At 39.7% G+C, this 20,195-nt stretch overlaps 1 protein-coding gene across 1 annotated transcript; it reads left to right on the top strand.

Annotated features, from left to right (window-relative positions):
* The first annotated feature begins 763 nt into the window (after positions 1-763).
* Positions 764-11,845, top strand: LOC115267914 (muscle-specific protein 20). Its single transcript, XM_029875568.2, has 3 exons — positions 764-947; positions 1,064-1,396; positions 11,066-11,845. The coding sequence occupies exons 1-3, from the start codon at positions 918-920 to the stop codon at positions 11,255-11,257; spliced, it is 555 nt and encodes a 184-aa protein (XP_029731428.1). The 5' UTR covers positions 764-917; the 3' UTR covers positions 11,258-11,845.
* The last annotated feature ends 8,350 nt before the right edge of the window (positions 11,846-20,195 follow it).

The raw sequence follows: 20,195 nt of genomic DNA, 5'->3' as shown, positions 1-20,195 counted from the left end.
TTATTTACATGAGTGTAATCAGTTTGTAACTTTTAATTGCGCCCTGCCTGGATGTTCCTGTCAGTGCATAACTGACACTGCGGAAAATTACAAATGGTAGTCGAAATACGCGTAATCTGTCAAAGAATAAGCAAAATAGAGTGAAATTGAAACGTACAAACTGATTACACTCATGTAAATTCAGCTTAGTGTTCGATGAACACTTTCACAGTTATTAAATGAGGGCTTTTCTGCAGAAAGAAAAATTAACCTCAAGTAACATCTTAGACGATGTTTGAATTTCAGGTGAATCGGTCTCCAGTTCTTAAAAGTTGACCATTTATTTACGAAAACTCAAAAAAGTTGCATATGCATTCGTTTTATTTTTTTTTTACTTTTTTACGTTTTCTTAAATAACACATAAGCCATACTTGCAAACACTGCTTCACAAACGGAAATTAAATAGCAGCCACATAATTTTCCATCATTTCACCCTCGCTTTCCTCGGACAACCGGACGAACTTTTCGGAAAAACAAAGACTACCACTGTGTTTTACCTCGAACGCAATACCACCGACGCGACGCCGGTCGTCGTCGTCGATCTAACGGTCACTCGCCATCGCATGACTCTACCACCCCCTTGGATCGCCAAAATTTTCTTTCGCGCACCCTCCTTGGCGCATGTTTTTCTCCAAAATTTCCCTTGCGCGCGCACCCGATTTGGGGAGCAGAAACCGAACCCAGTCAAAGTTTAAAAGCAATTCGTTTCAACGCCATGGACATCAGTTCCGAGCGAGCAGTGATTCCGAGCAGAAACAAGTGCCCCCCGAAGTTGAAAGCGGGAATAGTTTTGTGATCGCGTGTGTTTCCGTTGTTAATCTGTGAGTGATTTTTGAAGTGATTAAGTCGTGAAAAACACACATACAAAATAAGATAAAATGGCTTTGGAGCGCCAAGTTCGTGCAAAGGTAGGTGTCAACCGAGTGCCAAAATTGGTGATTGAAAACAGACGGTCGAAGAACATTCTCGAGCCAAGCTTCAAAACGTGATCGTTCAATATCTCCTCATCGGTGTCCCTTCGCAGATCGCCGGCAAGCGTGACCTGGAGAAGGACAAGGAAGCCCAGTACTGGATCGAGGAAGTGCTCGGAGAAAAGTTCCCCGCCGGAGTGCTCTACGAGGATGCCCTCCGGGATGGGTTGGTTCTGTGCCAGCTGATCAACAAACTGTCCCCCGGCGCGGTGCCCAAGATCAACACCTCCGGCTCGCAGTTCAAAATGATGGAAAACATCAACATGTTCCAGCAGGCCATCAAAAAGTACGGCGTACCCGATCTGGACGTGTTCCAAACGGTGGATCTGTACGAGAAGAAAGATATCGCCCAGGTGACCAGTACGATCTTCGCGCTAGGACGAGCGGTGAGTAGAAGTTGTTTTATGGTGATTCAAAGTGAGTAACACAAAAAAGCTCTTGTGAAATCGCATCAGCAATCTGGTGGAATGGACTTATCTATACCAGTCAACGATTAGGGGCCGTTCATAAATCATGTTAACCGTGTAATGTAGTCGTCTCTAAACAGCAGTGAAGTGTAGATTACGTAGTATATTGTAGACATTGCAGTGCAGACTACGGACGCAGATGCTTTATATCAGAGCACTCTTACTCTTGTGGAGTAATGGATACACGAAAGCAATGTTTCTCGCGAGCTGTTTCTTCGCCCGAGAATCGAACCTCAACCCCATGCCATGAAATTTGGTGACTCTAACCACACTACCACAAAATCCAAATTATTATCGTACCGCGATCCAATTTTCGGAAGTTTTAATCAGTATGTCAACGCTGTATTTGGCATGGCAGTTGAAATTCCTAAATATTTTCTGAATTTTTGAAATGTTTATCATTTTTAATTTATTTTTAATGCCGTTTTATTCTAATAATGATTATTTCTGCCAGCTTAACGAGTATGACGATGATGATACTGTTTGTATTATGTCTTTATCGTTTTATGATATTGCAATCTAGCATATACTAGCAATTAGAAATTAATAAACTGCTAACACTGATATTTTTTACAGATTATCTTCTAGAAATTGCAATTTGAGTTATTACCAAAGGACTCAGAACTCACATACATTACATATGTCAGAATAGCTTCTACGTGAAAATTTCAAATGGTTTTTGATTTTGCATAAAAAAATGCCTAAAATTAAACCTACCAGAGTATGTCAGCTAGAGTTTTCCTACGGGCTCAATTATTATTTTGATGGCTTTCACAATGTTTGTCCCATTCAGACGTTCCGTAACTGCAACATGTTTTCGTTTCAGTTAGCGAACATAACTCGACAACTGCAACGCATGAAAGACGTCAACAGCTCATCATTTGATATTAAATGAAGATAAAGTTCATGCAAATGATCATTTGGGCTAACATAACGCACCATTTTGACAGACGGCGGTGCGATAACTATAAAATTGTTGCACTTACTGGATATGCAGTTAAAAAGCATTGCAGTTAAGCCGTTTACAACGACCAAACGTCTCCTGTACTCAGTATTTGTTCAAATTTCCTTGTTTTGCCAATCATAAACAGCTTTCATTGATCCTCGACAAGGAATGTATCACCAGGGCATTTTTTTATTATCGTACAAATTGGGCCGAAGGGTCTCAGATTTTCATGAAACTTTTTCCACAGGCAGGGCTCATGGATATATGAACAAAAAAAATGTGAAAAATTCAGGGTCGCCTATTTTCCCGGAAAACTCAGGTGGATTTTATTTTTGTTTTCCCTTGACACTACTTATTTTGAAAAATTATAACTCAAGAGCGGAGCATCGTAGAAACAAAGTTTTTTTTAAGAAAATGAAAGCAAATTTTCTCAGTAATCCAAAAAAAAATGAACTGGAAAAAATTTTCCACAGTTGAGAAAATTTGTAAAAAAAACCGGAAAAACTATGCCCGAACTCATGGAAAATTTTCAAAAAAATATTTTTAAGAAGGTTAGTTTATAAGCTTCAATAGATGAAATTTTTGGAATGCACTTTTTTTTCGATTTGGAGTTATGGCCTATTTTGTTGAAAAATGTCCAAATGTGCCATAAAAGCCTTTTCTTTGAAAAATCGTAACTCAAGAACGAAGCATCGTAGAAACAAAGTTTTTTAATAAAAATGAAAGCAAATTTTCTTAAATTCAAAAAAAAATATGAAGTGGAAAAAGATTTCTACAAAGTTTTTCACCTTCGAGAAAATTCATAAGGAAAAGCCGGAAAAACTATGTCCGAACTCGGGGAAAATTTTCAAAAAAATATTTTTGAGAAGGTAATTTTAAAAGCTTTGATCGCTGAAATTTTTGGAATGTACTTTTTTTTCGTTACTGAGTTATGGCCAATTTTGTGAAAATGACCATGTAAGCCTATATTATATGGTCATTTTTTACTAAATTTCCCATTACTCAGGAACGAAAATTAAGTGCATTCCAAAAATTGCAGCGATAGAAGCTTATAAAATTACCGTCTCAAAAATGTTTTTTTGAAATTTTTTGCACGAGTTCGGACATAGTTTTTCCGGTTTTTCTTTTATGAATTTTCTCAACGGTAAAAAATTTTGTAAAAATCTTTTTCCACTTCATATTTTTTTTGAATTCCTGAGAAAATTTGCTCTCGTTTTCATTAAAAAAAAAACTTTCTTTCTACGATGCTTCGTTCTTGAGTTACGATTTTTCGAAGAAAAGGCTTTTATGGCACATTTGGACATTTTTCAACAAAATTGGCCACAACTCAAAAACGAAAAAAAGTGCATTCCAAAAATTTCAGCGATTAAAGCTTATAAAATAACTCTCTCAAAAATATTTTTTCGGAAATTTTCCATCATAGTTTTTCCGGTTTTTCTTTACGAATTTTCTCAACTGTGGAAAATTTTGTGGAAAATTTTTTCCAGTTCATATTTTTTTTTTTTGGATTACTGAGAAAATTTTCTTTCATTTTGTAATAAAAAAACTTTGTTTCTACGATGCTTCGCTCTTGAGTTATTATTTATTATTTTTCAAAGAATACAGGGTCGCCTATTTTCCCGGAAAACTCAGGTGGATTTTTTTTATTTTCCCTTGACACTATTTACTTTGAAAAATAATAACTCAAGAACAAAGCATCGTAGAAACAAAGTTTTTTTTGTTCATATAAGAGATGAACCAGCCCCCGGCTGAAAAACTCTTTAATAAAAATAAATATTATTTAATGAATTGTTCATATATCCATGAGCCCAGCCTGTGGAAAAATTTTCATGAAAATCTGAGACCCTTCGGCCCAAACCCGTACGGTAATAAAAAAAATCCCCACTACCCCCAATTACCTGTTGAAGTTTTCATTCCAGAACTCTTCTAAGACCTTCAAAGTACTCCCAAGATTCCAGCGTACTAAACCAAATTTAATACACGATAAATGGTCGTGAAACATAGTCTACGCTATCCAAAAAGCCTCTAAGCACCGCTAGAAACTTCTCTAGCGGAAAATCTAGATCATCCAAATTGATAGTTTTAAGCGCTAAAGGATCTACCATAATTTCTGTTCATTATGTCCAAGAAACTTATGCACGTTGATGTCCATAAGCCTCGCAATATTACGAGCTACTCGATACTGTGCTAGTAGGACATTCCATAAAATCGAAGACGACTAATAACAAGACAGACATCTACCCTCTTCCTTCATATACTCTGAGAACTTCAAGCACACTAGCGCCGCGAACGACTCCCGGGAACAACATTATGAATAAGTGTGCGTGAGATGCTACAGCTTCCGTGTACGTATTTGCATGTACACGTACACAATCATATTTAATGTTCCTGTGAATCGTTGAGGGCGTTTCAACCTTGTCGCCTGCGATAGGGTGAGAGCTGTCTGTCTTGTTATTAGCCGTCTTCGATAAAATACAAATGACCTCCAATACACTTAGAAGGTTGAGTTACAATACCTACATACTGTATCCTATTTTAAGTGTAACCAATGTTTGTGGAGTGATGTCAATGCTACTAATAAAGCCTGATGATGCTTTTGGTACATTTACGGAATATTTAAGGCTATCCAAACTATTCTGGAATTAGAGCTACAGGCACTTCTTTTGTTTCCTTTTACTCTATCGTTGTAATTCTTTCCCGACAGTCTCTATAGTACCACTTAGTGACACGAGTATTTGTTTTTTTTTGTTGCTTTTTGGGTGTCCTCTAGCATATCAATGGAGTCCAATGAATTTCAGAGTATTGGTCGCAATATCTGTATTTCTAAGCACATTTGTGTTGCTCGCGAAATATGATCTACGCTAGTCTTATAGCCTCGGAGTGCAACTATGATATTTCTCAAACACTCACTTGGTAATCTAGGTCATCCGAACTATTCTGGAGTTAAGACCTTCAAGGTCTACAAGCTCTACCCTTGTTTCTCTTCACACTATCGCGATATATCGGTGTAATTCTTTCACGATTGTCTCTGTCGGAATGATATTTGTGACAACATAAAAAGTTACTTATAATTTGAGCTCAAAATGATGTGTATTTTAAATTTGCATTGGGTTCATGCAGTTCTGTAGACAGAGTCTTCAGTTTTTGTTGGATCTATTTTGAAAATAAAAAAAAAACAACAACTATAACCCGAAAGCTATATGTACAAAAATGAATTTCTGTCTGTCTGACTGACCCTTATGGATTCGAAAACTACAGGACCGAACTGCGTGAAATTTTGTATGCATAAGTTTTTGAGGCCCGGGAAGGTTCTTAGCATAATTTGATACTCCTCCCATCTCTGGAAAGGGACATATTATTAGGAAATTTCTTTGGAAGTTTCTTTGGCTACTTTATCGATAATTTCCTCAGTGATCCCTTTGTGAACTATCTCGGTGTTCAATAGTTTCTTTGTGAATTCCTTTGGCAATTTGTTCTGAAAACCCTCCAGTAATTCCTTTCAAATTTTCTTCAAATATTTCAACGGAAGCTTTTTCGGCATTTTCTTAGTTCATTAATTTGGGCAATCATTTTAGGATTTCATATCACTATTCTTTCGGTTTATTATTTTGGGACTTTTTTCGGCTGTTTCTTCGTAAATTCCTTTGGTCATTTCTTTGGAAATTCGCAGACAATTCCTTTGAACATTCTAAAAATGTCAATTAGGCTTGCTTAAGGAATTTACAAAAAAAAATGTAATTTGTTCAAGAATAACGGAAGAAATTTTAAAATGAAACTGCCGAATCAATTGACAAAAGAAATCTTGAAGGGATTCTCAAAGAAAAAGGAGTTTCAAAAGGAGATGCCAGAGATATTCCTATAAGAATTGCCAAAATAATTTCTAAAGAAATTATAAAAGCTCTTCAAAGAAATTGACCGAATTCAATCCCAAAATATAATCCAAAGCAGTTGCCGACGAAATTTTCATCAAAATTTCCGCAAGTATTCACAAAGAAATTTTCGAAGGAATTTTCAAAGAATATTCCGAAGAAGAAGTTTTGAAAAGAAAAATAATTGTTTGAAGAGTTTCCTAAAAAAAACTCTCGAGACCATGTCAGGGAAATTCTTAAAGGAATTGTTGGTGCAATCATCATTGTTGGACATTTGGACAATCATCAAACGAATTTCAGTAGTAATTTAAGAAATGACTCCAAAAGGAATTGCCGAAGGGATTTTCAAGCAAATTCTAAAGGAATATCCGGAAGAACTGAAATAGTTCTGAAAGAATTGCCGAAGATTTTTTTTTTCAAAGAAATTCCCGAAGGAAATCTGTATTAAACTTGCCGAAGAAATTTCTTAAGAAATTATTGAAGAAATTCCCAAAATAACAACCTAGTCTCCAGAATATTTGCCTGAGAGATTTCTGAACGAATTGCTGATGAGTTTTTCAAAAAAAAAAGTTTGAGCGAGAACATACCGCAGGAATTCCTCAAATAAAGTCTCAAAATAATTATCTACAGAATTCTCACAGTTGAAAAATATCTACTAAAATTTTCGGAAATACTAGCCAGATTCCCTTTGAAAACCCAAAACAACATTTTGATGACAAGTTAGTCTTGTAGAGGTTTTGAGAACCTCCTAAAACCTTATACATTTTATTTTAGTTGTTATGATGGCTCCAAGAACCTCTTCTAGTCTATTTGACTAAAACATTTTACTTGGGATTTGTAATGAAGTATCCGAAGAGGAATGGCATTATCGATACCTCTTAAGTGTACTTGCAAAGTTTCCTTACCAATATCGTATTGTATCTTATTCCAACAGCATAATATTTGTACAGGTACTATTTAATGTATGTTTTATCTAAATCTCACAGAAAAACGTTTTATCAATTTTTACCCGGAGATTATTTCGACGCCGTTTTATAGTATTGGAGATATTCTTGATGGATTTTTAGATTTTTTTTTATTCATATTTGACAAACCCCTTGCAAGAGTTTCCTCGTAATTCTTTGGAAGTTCATTATGGACTTAGAACTCTTTGCCGGAAAGACATTTTGCTTTCATTTCCTTGAGGGTTCCCCAAATTTAATATATCAAATAAATGTTTATAACGTTTCTATCAGTCATTCACGTTGATAGTTGAATTATTTATAAGGACTTTTCATCTGCTTGTAGCATCTTGTACCGACTTTTGGAATTTCTTCCAAAGATTATTTCGCCGATTTCTTCAGAAGATTTGTATTTCTAAAATTATTTCAGCGATTCCTGCAGGAGTTCTCCCTAGTATTTATTCAAGAAATCGGCAAAATTTTTTATGAAATTATTCCATGAAGCCTTTCAAGAAACTCTTTAGATGTTTTTGCAACAAAAGTAACATTTTGATTACCGCTTAGTTTTGTAGAGAATTTTAGAGCCGTCTTAAAACCTTATACCTTTTATTATTTTATTATCTTAAAACCTTATACCTTTTATTTTGGATTTATGATGGTTCTAAAAGCCTCTTCTAGCCGATTTGACTGATAAAAGTTACTTGGGGAAGAGCTCCTGCAGATTTCTTCCTCAAAATATCTTCAACTTCCATGAATTATGCAGTCTCGCAATTTCTCTAAAAAATAATAAAAAAATTCACAAATTTCCCCTGTGACTTTTCATCAGAAACGAAGTGAATTTCGTCAACAGAAACTTTGAAATAACAGCAAAAGTTCTATAACGTAAATAGATTTTACGGGTTCACTACATTTATTTAGGATTCTTTTAGAAGTTCACTCTTGATTGCTTTCATGAGCTTCTTCTCAGATTCCTGAAAAGCTTTCATCTGAGATTTTTCCAGGAATTGCTACTGAGACTCCTCCGGGAGCTCCGGATTGTTTTTTCCAGAAATTTCTTCCTAGATTATTCCAGGAATTGGTTCCGGGGTTCTTCCAGGAGTTCATCCTGGGATTCTTCCAGAAGTTCTTACTAGGTTTCCCCTGGGAGCTTTTTCTGGCGATCTTTCAGGAGTTTCTTCTGAGATCCCTAAAACAGGATCCATCCAGGATTCCTCCAGGAACTACTTCAGGGATTTTTCTGAGATTCGTTTCAAAATTTCTCCAACAACACCTTCTGAGATTCTTCTGGGAATTCCAAAATTTCTCCAGCAATTCATCCGAGATTACTCCAAGAATTTGTTTTGATATTGCCACGGGAATTGCTGCTAAGATTCCTCCAAAAATATTTTTCCAGATTCCCCTAGCGATAGCCTTCAGGAATGCTTTTCCGTGAAGGAGTCCTAGAAGGAGCTGGGAAAATCCCAGAAAGAGCTCATCAAGGAATTTCAGGAGAAGAAGAAAGGAGCTCCCGAATAAACTTCTTGAGGAATTCAGAAAGAACTTATCTAGAAAACCAGGATGGAACTCATGGCCAATCTCGGAAAAACAATACAGAAGCTATCCCAGAAGGATCTCCCGGAGGAATCCTAAAAGGAACTTTTGTAGGAATCGTTGGGAAATCCTAGAAGGAGCATCTTAAAAAGCCCAAGAGAAACTCTCAATGGAAACCTTGAACAAACTTCTGCAGATATTTCAGAAGGAACTCATGCAGATGCTTCCAAGAAGCTCAAGAATAGTTCCTGGAGGATTTCCGGATTTTCAGCAGAAATACTAGAAGCAATCTCTCAAAGAATCCCATACCGAGTTCCTGGAGGAATTTCAGAAAGATCGCTTGGAGGAATTCCAGAAGAAATCCCTATAAGATTCTAAGAAGATTTCTTTAACTCCTGGAAGAATCACAGAGACCCAACCCCCAAGAAGATTTTCAGAAAGAGCTCCCAGAGGAGACTGAGAAAGAACTTTTGGACGATATTCTGTAAATGGATTGCTAGAGAAAACACACGGAAGAACTTTCTTGAAGGAATCCCAAAATAAATTCTTGGAGGAATCCCGGAAAGAGTTTCTGAAGGAATCCAAGACGAAACCTCTTTAGGAGTCTCAGAAGAAATTTTTTGAATAATCCCAGAGGAAACCTCTGAAGGAAATCTGCATAAACCTCTGGAAGAGTCTCAGCAGGAACTCCTAGAGCAATCCCATGAAAAATCTTTGGAGGAACTTCTGAAGATATCAAGAAAAAATCTTCAAAGAATCCTTGAAATAAATGCTGGAGGTATCTTGAGACGAATTCCGGGAGGAATTTTGGAACTGCTGGAGCAACTATGGAAGAAATTATTGGAGAAATTCCAGAAAGAATCTCAAGAGAAATCACGGAAGGAGTTCCTACAGGGATCCCGGAGATAACTCTTGGAGGAATCACAGGAAAAAAAAATGTCTGGGGAAATCTCAAGAAAAAATCCTGAAGGGAGCCGGGATTTCTCCAGAAATTGCTTCTGGGATTTTTCCAGGAGCTCCAAGATTTTTCCAAGAATTTCTTCCTAGGTCATTCCAGGAATCGGTTCCGAGGCTTCTCCAAGAATTAATCCTGGGGTTTCTAAAGGAGTTCTTTCTGGGATTCCTCGAGAAACTATTACTGGAAATCTTCCAGGAGTTTATTCTGAAATTCCCAAAAAGGTTCCATCCAGAAACATTTTCAGAGATTCCTTTCAAAATTTCTGGGAGTTCCAGATTTTCTCCAGCAAGTTGTTCCGAAATTCCTTCAAGAATATGATCCGGGATTTCTCAAAAAAAAATATTTGGAGATTCCCCTAGAAATTCTATTATTATTATTATTATTTTTCTTTATTATCGAGATTTTCAGCCCTCGGCTCATCCCTAGAAATTCTTCCTGGAACTCAACCAGAAATTCCGGGATACTTCCAGACATAACTTCGTAGGAGGACATTTAAAATAAAATTCTTGATAAATCCCAGAAAAAGCTCCTCAAGAAATTTCAGCAGAAGAAGGAAGAAGTCCCCGATAGAACTTCGAGAGGAATAACAGAAAAAACTTATATTGGATACCCTGATAGAACTCTTGGTGAAACTAAAAAAAACAAATTATGGAAAAATCCTAGAAGGAACTCCGGAAGGAATCCTAGTAGGAACAACTGTAGGAATCTCAGGGGAAGAAACTTCTTGAAGAATCATTGAAGAAACTCCTGGACAAACTCAGAAGGAGCTCTTATTTGAATCATTGAAAGGACTACTGGAGGAATCTCAGAAAGAATTTATGCAGGAATTCCTCCCAAAAACCTCGAGAATATTTTTTGTAGGATTTCCGGAGCTCCTTTATGAATTCCGGAAGCAATTCCTATGGAAATCAATCGTGGAAGGAATGTTCAAAATTATCCCTTAAAGAGTTTCTGAAGAAATTCCAATAAGAGCTCTTGAGGGAATCCTGTTATGAGTTCCTGGAAGAATCCAAGGGATGAATTCTTGGAAGAATCTCGAGAAAATTCTTGGAAGAATTTCGGAAGAGTCTCAGCAGAATCGTTTCCTGTACTATAGCGAAGTTGGTTAACGCACCCAGTTCATAACGAAATAGGGATACGTGGGTTCAAATAACTACAAAACAGAATGATTATTTTCGCCATTTTTTCATTTCAGTTGATTGTCTATTTTTACGTATCGCAATTTCTTATGTTTTGTAAGCCATGTTGTTTCAACTTGGCCATTCAATTGTTTTGTCTTGTTCACATTCATAAACTATTACTAATGAATCCTTTACCCTTTCTTTCTTCTCTTCGATCACACAGTGCTACAAACACCCGGAATTCCCCGGACCATACCTGGGCCCGAAACCCGCCGACGAGTGCAAGCGTAACTTCACCGAGGAACAGCTCGCCGCCGGGCAGACCATCATCGGACTGCAAGCCGGCACCAACAAGGGTGCCACCCAGGCCGGCCAGAACATGGGCGCCGGTCGTAAAATCATCATCGGAAAGTAACTTCCCGGACGGACTGGATGTTTTGATATCGTTTACAAACGGGCAGCGCAACTGTGTATTTATATAGGTTTCGTTTGGGGGAAAAGATCTGGTTAATTTATTACTTTACCGAGAGGCGCAAATAGGTGATCCGAGAGAAATGAAGAAGAAACCCGCCTTGATAAACCATTTTCTATTTGCGTTCAATGGAGTAAGTGAAGTAGATATCGACATGGTTGACCTCTGTTTAGCTATACTTGATAGTTACTCGATAGATTGATTAGAAATTTGAATGATAGAAACCTCAAACTAATTCAAAATTTTAACATTTGCAACATGCCAAATATATTCACCATGTCGATAACTAGTTCACTTACCCTACTACCGATTAAGTGTATACGGATCAATGGAAATCTAAGCATGAACGGAAGATTTGTATTTGAACTATGTATTTTGTACCTATACGTATTATTAAGCGGAGAATGGAATTTTTGTATTGAGCAAAGTATGAACAGTTTTGAAATTAATTATTTTTACAAAAATAACTTCTTATACTGAAATAGAGAACGAGCAATGACAGTGGAAATGAAAACGAGCGTCGTCAATTAAGAGCCGTGTCAGTGTTCATCGAGAAAGAAAATCTCCCACGCAGCACCAGACCGGTGGTGTCATGATGATGACATACAAAGTCCGGTCGGTCCGGCTGACATTTTGAAATCATCATCGTCCAAACAGCACTCTCTCACACGCTTTCCAGCCCATTTGGCACATGGCGCGCACATTTGGGGTTTATTTTTGAACGCATGAGTAACGGCGTCCGGACGAAGACGGTGGTAAGTTTATAGTTTTGCAGGGTGTTGCTATAGAAATATTGGGGATGGTGTGGGTGTGCACAGTGGAAGTCACGTTTGGAGGCCACCAACAGCACACGTCTGCCAAACTAAACAGAAAACTGTTTTCGTTTCAATGAATAGGGAGATGGTGTGTGAAATTTTCCGTAATATTAAGCACAGGCTTTTCGCATCACAAGTGATCACTTAAGCATGCAATAAGACTTACTATAGCTTACGGCAAAGGTATATACTATATAGAGCGGATATTGGAACTGGGAAAAATAATTATGGTGGTTGAACAAAACTTTAGAAGCTTTTCTACATATTATGGCGCCAGCACCAAACCGAATAGCGACGTTTTGACTAGCGACACTTTTCGACTAGCGACACTTTTTTTCAGTACCGGGTGTAGTGCGCTGTGTGCGTTTAATGATGCACTATCATATACGTCACTTCCGACGTATGTTGTAAACAACCCAAAATAAGCAAAAATATTTTTCTTAAAAAGTTTTTTGGTTTCCAACCGAAATCATAATATCAATAATCCAAGGATACTCATACCTTTTTGATCGCGATTCAGTTGTAGACTATTACTTTCTTCACGATGCACCTGGTCATTATGGCGGAAGATTGTAATTTCAGGTTTATCAAAAAGGCAATATTAGTTTTCCAAAACGACTTCCAAGCGTACAACCACAGTACAGTGGGCTAAAACCGATTCGTCGTATATCACGAGGGTAATTTCTATTACGAAAAATAATGAAGCACTACAAATGCACATTAAAATATGGCATTATAGAGGCACATTACAAATGAGTAATAAAATAGGACATCACACTTGGACAAACACAACACAAAAAATGAATTTCGTCCTGTTACCCTAATGGATAACAATTTCCAATGACAGGATGACGAGGTTTCATAAATTGTTATTGGTCCATCAGTCAATCCTGTGATCGTGTTTGTTCTGGCAGGTTGCCTTCTGTTAGCAACATTAGTTGCTTTCATAGCTTGAGTTTTGTCTAGGAATTTCTAATCCTAAGGGGAGCCTTCTGAATCAGATTTAAATGTGAGAAGTCTACACTTTGATGTCTCTGTTAGGGAAGTCTTCTAGTTAATATCAGTGCCCGAAATGACCTAAATGTAGGCTATCAATAAGAGACAGAAGATATCTCAAGATGCTCTATTACTTCAGAGCACTACAAATGTGCATTTCACTTAGGAAAATATTATAGCAGGTTAAAATAGAACACGTGACATAAAAATAAAACTTGTAACATATCATCGGCAAAGCCGAATAGCTTTACGCCCGGTGGAAGTGTGAGCCTCACTAGGCCATCATACGCTGCGTTCCATTGTACCAAGCCCAAGATGAACCCCTGAATGTACCCCCACAGTGATGTTGTAGCTCCTCTCGCCTTCCTCTGTGTCATAGATTAGCACCCTGTTTTGGAAGCAACTCTCCAGTATCCGGCATAAGCTAACCGGGACTCCTAGGTGGTGTATGGCGCACTCGACAGCGGCCCAGCTGACGCTGTTGAACGTGTTCTTTACGTCCAGCGTGACGACCGCGCAATAGCGGATTCCTGTTCGCTTCTTTTGGAGCGCTATCTCAGCCGTTTTGGTTACAGTCCTAAATAGCGTCCACCGTCGATCGACCCTTCCGGAAGCCGAACTGGTTATCCGAGAGGCCAAAGTCATCGGGTTTCTCGGTATAGACCATCAGCCTCGACAGAATGATCCCTTGCAACAGTTTCCCGGCGGTGTCCAGAAGGCAGATAGGTCTGTGCTGACGGGTCGCCAGGTGCCTTCCCGGGTTTCGGCAGTAGAACCAATCTTTGCCTTTTCCACCCAAAGTCTTGTTCAACTTAAGCGACTTTGCTATGACGATGAGCTCGCCTTTCGTTACCAGAGCGACCTCGCTATGGCCGGCTTGGCCATAGTGGACGGGGGCCCATGGTCTTGTATCGTGACGCGGGAACAACGTATCCACGATCTTCTGCAGCATCTCGGGGGAACGTTCTGGGGTTGCTGACGCGACCTACGTTTCGGTCATAACTACTCTGTACGCATCACCCCTAGGAGTCGTGTTGGCTGGCTGGCAGAGATTTTCGAAGCACGCCCGCTTACGCGCCTTAATCGCTTTGTTCAGTGCCAGTTTAGCCGCCCTGTAGGCTCACTTCGCTCCATTCTTCCCTCATCGGTGCGAGCTTTTTGGATCTTCCTTCTAGCTTTTAGGCAGGATGCGCGGAGTTCTGCGATTGGACACCACCAGTACACCGGTTTGCGTCCATTTCTAAGTAAGGATCGGCTAGCCATTGCGGCTTGACATGCACGGCTTAGGATTCCAACTAGATCATTGCTGGATAGATCGTCGGTGTTACCTTCCAGAAGCAATCATTCCATAAATGCCGGCTTATCAAAGCGCGAGGTTAGCTATCCCCGATGGAGGTCGATGACCTTCGGCTGTGGCTGTCTTCTTCCATGTTCCACTCTGTATCGAAAAAACAGATGGTCACTGTGCGTATATTCATCGGAAACCCACCAGTCCGAACCAGGGTTTAGACCCGGGCTCCAGAAGGTCACATCAATGATGGACTCTGTAGGTCTTTATTGTCACCTACGTTTGCGACATCCATGTTCAGTCTAGCCATAGCTTCGAGTAGAGCCCAGCCTCTTACGTTAGTCAAGCGGCTACCCCACTCAATCGCCCAGGCATGGATGTCTCCACCGATGACCACGAGACTCAATCCCACTAGTGCGCTTGAGAGAAAATCCAGCAAAGACGAGAACTGGGCTATCGGCCACCTGGGAGGAGCGTAACAATCGAGAGGGATGCGGTATGGGCCCGATAGTAATGCGACGTCTGTACTTGACTCCGAGACTGACTGCCACAGCAATTGTTGTGCGGCTTCACAATGGTTCAGGTTTAGATTTAGTGTGTAACCTGCATTAACGTCGGTTGGTTCGACCTTCCCACGTGTCTAGACATTAAGGCCAGCCCTTTACACACTTTAAACACACCCCTTGCGGCTCGTATATGCTGAGCGGACAAACTGACCATCCTACCTTGATCCTGCCGACTGCAGTCACCTTGTTCACCTCTCCTACCGGGAGCTCGACCTTGGCGATCTGCGTGCCTGCACTTGGTGCATCTATCTCGCACTGCTGTTTAAGTACGGCTGCGAGTTCAGGTTTTACACTGGAGAGTCGCTTCCGCCGTTAGGACTCTCACCTGCACTGTTTCACCCAATGCCTCTTGAGTTAGTGCCTTGTAAGAGGTGCCTTTCTTGACCGCCTCCATCTTCAGCACTAGCATCATCTCTCCAGTTCTGGTCTGCCGACTGTTTTTTACATCCGCGGCCATCATTAAGAAACGATTTTTACTTCGCAAGGCCCTCAGCACCTCGACGTACGTATCAGCCTCAGTTGGTCTTCAAACGCGTCGCTCCGTTCGCGTTTGCGGGCTGACTTCACTTTTCCCACAACCTTCTTCTTTCCGACCATAATCCAATGGTTCTTTTTCCCTTAGTCTGGTTGCCCACCGTTCCTCTTAGGGACTGTTTATAAAACACGTAGACCAAAATTTGGCACTCTGAGACCACCCCCCTCCCCCCTCGTAGACTATTGTCCATACAAAAAATTTGAAATTTGTATGGAGCATAGACTTTGGCCAGAACCACACACCCCCCCCCCTCCCCCCAGAAAGTCTACGTGGTTTATGAACGGCCCCTTAGGGTTGGTCTCTTGGGGCTTGGTCCCTACCTCTTGCACGTACCGCAACCGACTAAGCAGCCTGGTTATTCGCGCTGGCCGTCCCCTTCTTACTCTTTGGTTTTTCGCCAGTCTCTCCCGGGCGCTTCTTGGGCCGCGTCTCCTCTGCAAGTTTTATTTTTCCTTCTAAATCATGGGGGGATAATCTGCTCAACAGACACCCGAACAGAAGGTCCAGGTAGTGTGGGGTTAAGGACCGTCTTCTATAACAGCTACAGAAGAAGACTCCGTTTACTTTGGGTTTCGACCATGCAGCTCGAGCCGTAGTTTGGGTGGACCGCTCCTCCTTGCTCTCATCAGCCGCACTTCGCGCTTATCATACTCCTTCTTGGCCATAGCCAGCGATTTACGGATCTTCAGCAGGCGCCTGCTTGTGTAGCCGATCAGCTTGTCCAGCTGTTCGGCAACTACCAACATCTTTGGGAGCTTTTTCCTGTTGCGGTTCAGCGTCCACGTGAGGTTCGCGCCAGTCATCTGCGCTTCCTCGGCCGGTGCTGCGTCGCCTCATGCTTCTCCGCCGCTTCAAGTCAGTGTCACCCGACCTTACTAATGTCGAATTCGTTTATTTGCACTGCCTGCACCGCTTTGCCACCGGGTGTAGCAAACTTGCACCGAAACCGTTCGTTTATTCGCAGATACTGTTCTGTTTTGACACCCGATTGGCACCGGTGCAAGAAAATGCTACACCCAGTTTGAGCGCGGTGTAGCAGGTACAAAGCTAGTTCTACGAATACATGCATATCGCTGAACTTGTATCGTGGTTTTGTTTTGATAGGAATGATGATTTTCTCTTCGGCATTAGGTAAACAGTTTTCTTGAATATTCGTTTATTTTGAGATGTTTTAATTTTCAAACAGCAAATCTGTGCGTTTAAAAATTATTTAAACTTGATCGATGATTATCACGTCTTTCAACTTCTGAGGAATCTTCAAAATTTATCGGTAGCATGAAATTTCAAAGAGTTGATTTAACGTATATTTTTCCCATCACAATTTTTTTTATTTTTTTTTTTTTTTGATTATCGCAAATATGTGGATTACTTTTAATGATTTTAATCGTTAGAATTTTCTGTCACATGGTGATCTATGATACATATATGAAAAAAATGACGTAATAAAGTTTTAATAAGCCCAGAATAGAATAAAAATCTATTATGTAATTCAAATTGGACTGAAATATTACTGAAGTAACATTGTGTAGGTACAAACAGTTTCAAAAATTGTAAATTCTTTTTTTTTTCTTACAACAAATATTGAATTTATGAATTACATTGAAAGTCAAACTAATGTCGCTAAAGGATGATTAAAGCGTTTTTAATATGAGTTGCGTTTCAATAACGTTATGTTTTAAAAAGCATTTATTTATTTTCCTTTTACGTTGTAGCTAAACGTTTTCTATTGAACTGCCTTTAACATTTTTTGTGTTAAATTTGTACACGTAGATCGTTTACAGTTGTATGTTAGCATCCTTTTTTATTGGGCAACGGAAATTATGAAATTCAAATAACTCAACGTACATATGTACAGATGGGTAAACTATTGGTTAAATTGGGAAAAAACCCACAGCTCAGGTGAGATTTGAACTCACGACCCTTATTCGCTAGACAAGTGCTTTACCAACTAAGCTACCGAGCCAATTAATGACCCGGCAACTTAGTTGTCATAAGGTTCAATTCTAATCTCATCGATCTATATCATCTTCCCCTAAACCGCAAATATAACCATCTCTGTTGTACATATGTAAGAAGAGCGAAAGCGATTTGTTTATTGTTTGAAACTGTTTGCCTATCGTACAGGCAACGCTTCCTCAACCACTTGTAGAGGAAGAACAATGCTACCTGGAAGGCGATCAAACGCGTCGTTCGCATTCTATTTGATACGACGGGTAACTACGTAGAGGTAGATGCTCGAAAACGACTCACTTGAAGTGCAAATTTTCGGTAATACCAATCCGTGTGGTCAAATTATGAAATTCAAATAACTCAACGTACATATGTACAGATGGGTAAATTATTGGTTAGCCCTCGCAGATTTCCCCTACTGCGTTATCCTGTTTGAATGGCGTGTGGTACGATGTTCCTGGCTGTAGTTAGTCTTAGATGGAAACGTTTTGAGTGATCACTGTTTCCATATCTACGATGATCTGCTCCACGTCTGGCTTCGAAGTAACCGCATTTCCGTAGTCCTTTGAGGTGTGTCAATTGTTCCATTGTGAACGGTTGCGTCGAACGGATTACTACGAATCCTTCAATGGAATGAATAACCATAATACATAGTGGCAAAGGTGTTCTTTGTCGCTCTGGTCTTGTTCCGTAGATTCGTTTACTTCTTTGTGTAGTCAGTCGTCTCTTCCTGTCTGTTTCACATACTTCCGCTTTACCTTGGTGAGGAACGATGGGAAACCTTCCGGAAATTCGTTAGCCAACTTTAAATGCAGGTAACTTAAGTGTCAGCTTGTCCAACTTGGCGTAGTGGTATTTGATGGTGTCTGCGTTGTGTTAAAACAAAAGGGTGTTGTTTTCTCCTTTTGACATTTCTTCAGAAATGTCACGTCCTTTTGATACAGTGGATCTTTTCAAATCGATGAAAAAAACTTTGCTCTGTCTGCTTGGTTCTTATTCTTCTTTATGGCTCGACGTTCGCATCGGAACTTGGCCTGCCTCTCTTCAACTTAGTGTTCTTAGAGCACTTCCACAGTTATTAATTGAAGGGCTTTCTTTGACTGCCATTGCATGAATTTGTACATTGTGTGGCAAGTACAATGATACACTATGCCCAGGGAGTCGAGAAAATTTTCCCGACCGGAACGGGAATCGAACCCGCCGTCTCCGGATTGGCGATCCATAGCCTTAACCACAAGGCTAACTGGAGACCCTTGTCTGCTTGGTAGCCATGATGATGGTGATGATGAACCTGCGCGTGTTAGTTGAATACCTGTAAGTAAAAGAAAATCGGGGTAAGTACTATCCGTTTACATTCCACTGAGAATTCTCATCCTTTGACTATACGTATGACCTCAAGTGAAAGGTAGTCTTCAGTGTCTCGTACTTGACTCGACTGAAGAGATCTTGCGAATTGCCGAGTTGGAAAATTACGACGAGTGCTGTAAAAATTGAGTTCTGCATCGAGTTGCGTACGTTTTTTGCAACTTCATAAATTACCGCTTGAGGATAGTTTTTAAGAAAACTTGTTCATCAAACTGCACACTGATGTTCATAGCCATGTATAGGAAAGACTGATTATAGCAGGTTATACAGTGCAGTTGTCACAATTTTTCAAAACTGCGTCCGGAAAGCATCAAAAAGTTGATCAAAACTGAAAACAGTGCTGTAATGGTAAATTACGCAACGCAAATCAGTGCTGTAATGAACCATTACAGCAGTGCTAATTTGGTGTGGGAAAGTAAGCCTTTTCCTGGCAGATTTGCATGAGGTAAAACAGCCTATTACGATGAGAAATTGCAAAAAAAGCTAATTAAAGCACTTTTACACAAGCATTTGCTTCATAAACTGTTTAACTTCTACTTTTGTTCTGTGGTTTTCCTCTATTTTACGCAAACATTACTTGCTACAGTAACTTTAGTTGGCACTATTAGTCGAAGAATATTTGTGGCACTCCCGACTGACATGTCCAAAACTTACAAAGTTATGAAACGGGAAAAAGTCAAAATGTGTAATTGAAACCGTCAATAGACCACGGGCATTGAAGACGATCCAACCCCGAGGATCGAAACGTCGGCGACGTATTAAAATAATCAACGCTTATTTCTGTGACTTCAAGCCGAAACCATTAGAAGTTCCACCTAAATCAGTCATCCCATAAGCAAGTTATGAATTTTGCTTGCATGTTTATGACGGTTGATCAATGAAGCTTAAGCGTATACCGTGATCGACCAGAACAATCGAAAATGTACCTATTGGAAATGTGGCTTGAGCTTGTTGAATGGTTTCTTTCTCAAATGAGCACAAGTCACATTAATGTCAATAACTGCACTGGACCCGTACTCACAGTCATCAAGAAAGGGAAGGAATATTAGTATGATTGCCGTTACTACTAAAGACTGCAGAATCCCTGCATTTCTGTTGTAATTTCGGGTATATAGGGCACTGCATGAAATTCACTCCTTCTCTTTTACTCTTGCAGAAATTTTATAAACAACAAGGCCAAGAAACGTCTGAATCCCATACAAAATTAAAACAATGCTGTGCCCTATAGGGCACGAACGTAAAGGTAACTATGCTAAGTTCTCCAAGCGTTCATTCGGGTATCCTTCATAAATTGTTTCTGCTTTTCCTACAAAAGTTGCTCCTGAGATCGGAAAGAGGAAAGAGCTCTTGGAGGAATCCAATATGG

The sequence above is a fragment of the Aedes albopictus genome, chromosome 3, assembly GCF_035046485.1.
Source record: "Aedes albopictus strain Foshan chromosome 3, AalbF5, whole genome shotgun sequence".
In the NCBI taxonomy this organism is placed as follows: Eukaryota; Metazoa; Arthropoda; class Insecta; order Diptera; family Culicidae; genus Aedes; species Aedes albopictus.
The sequence above is the reverse complement of the archived record's forward strand: the minus strand, read 5'-3'. Positions and strand labels throughout refer to the sequence as shown.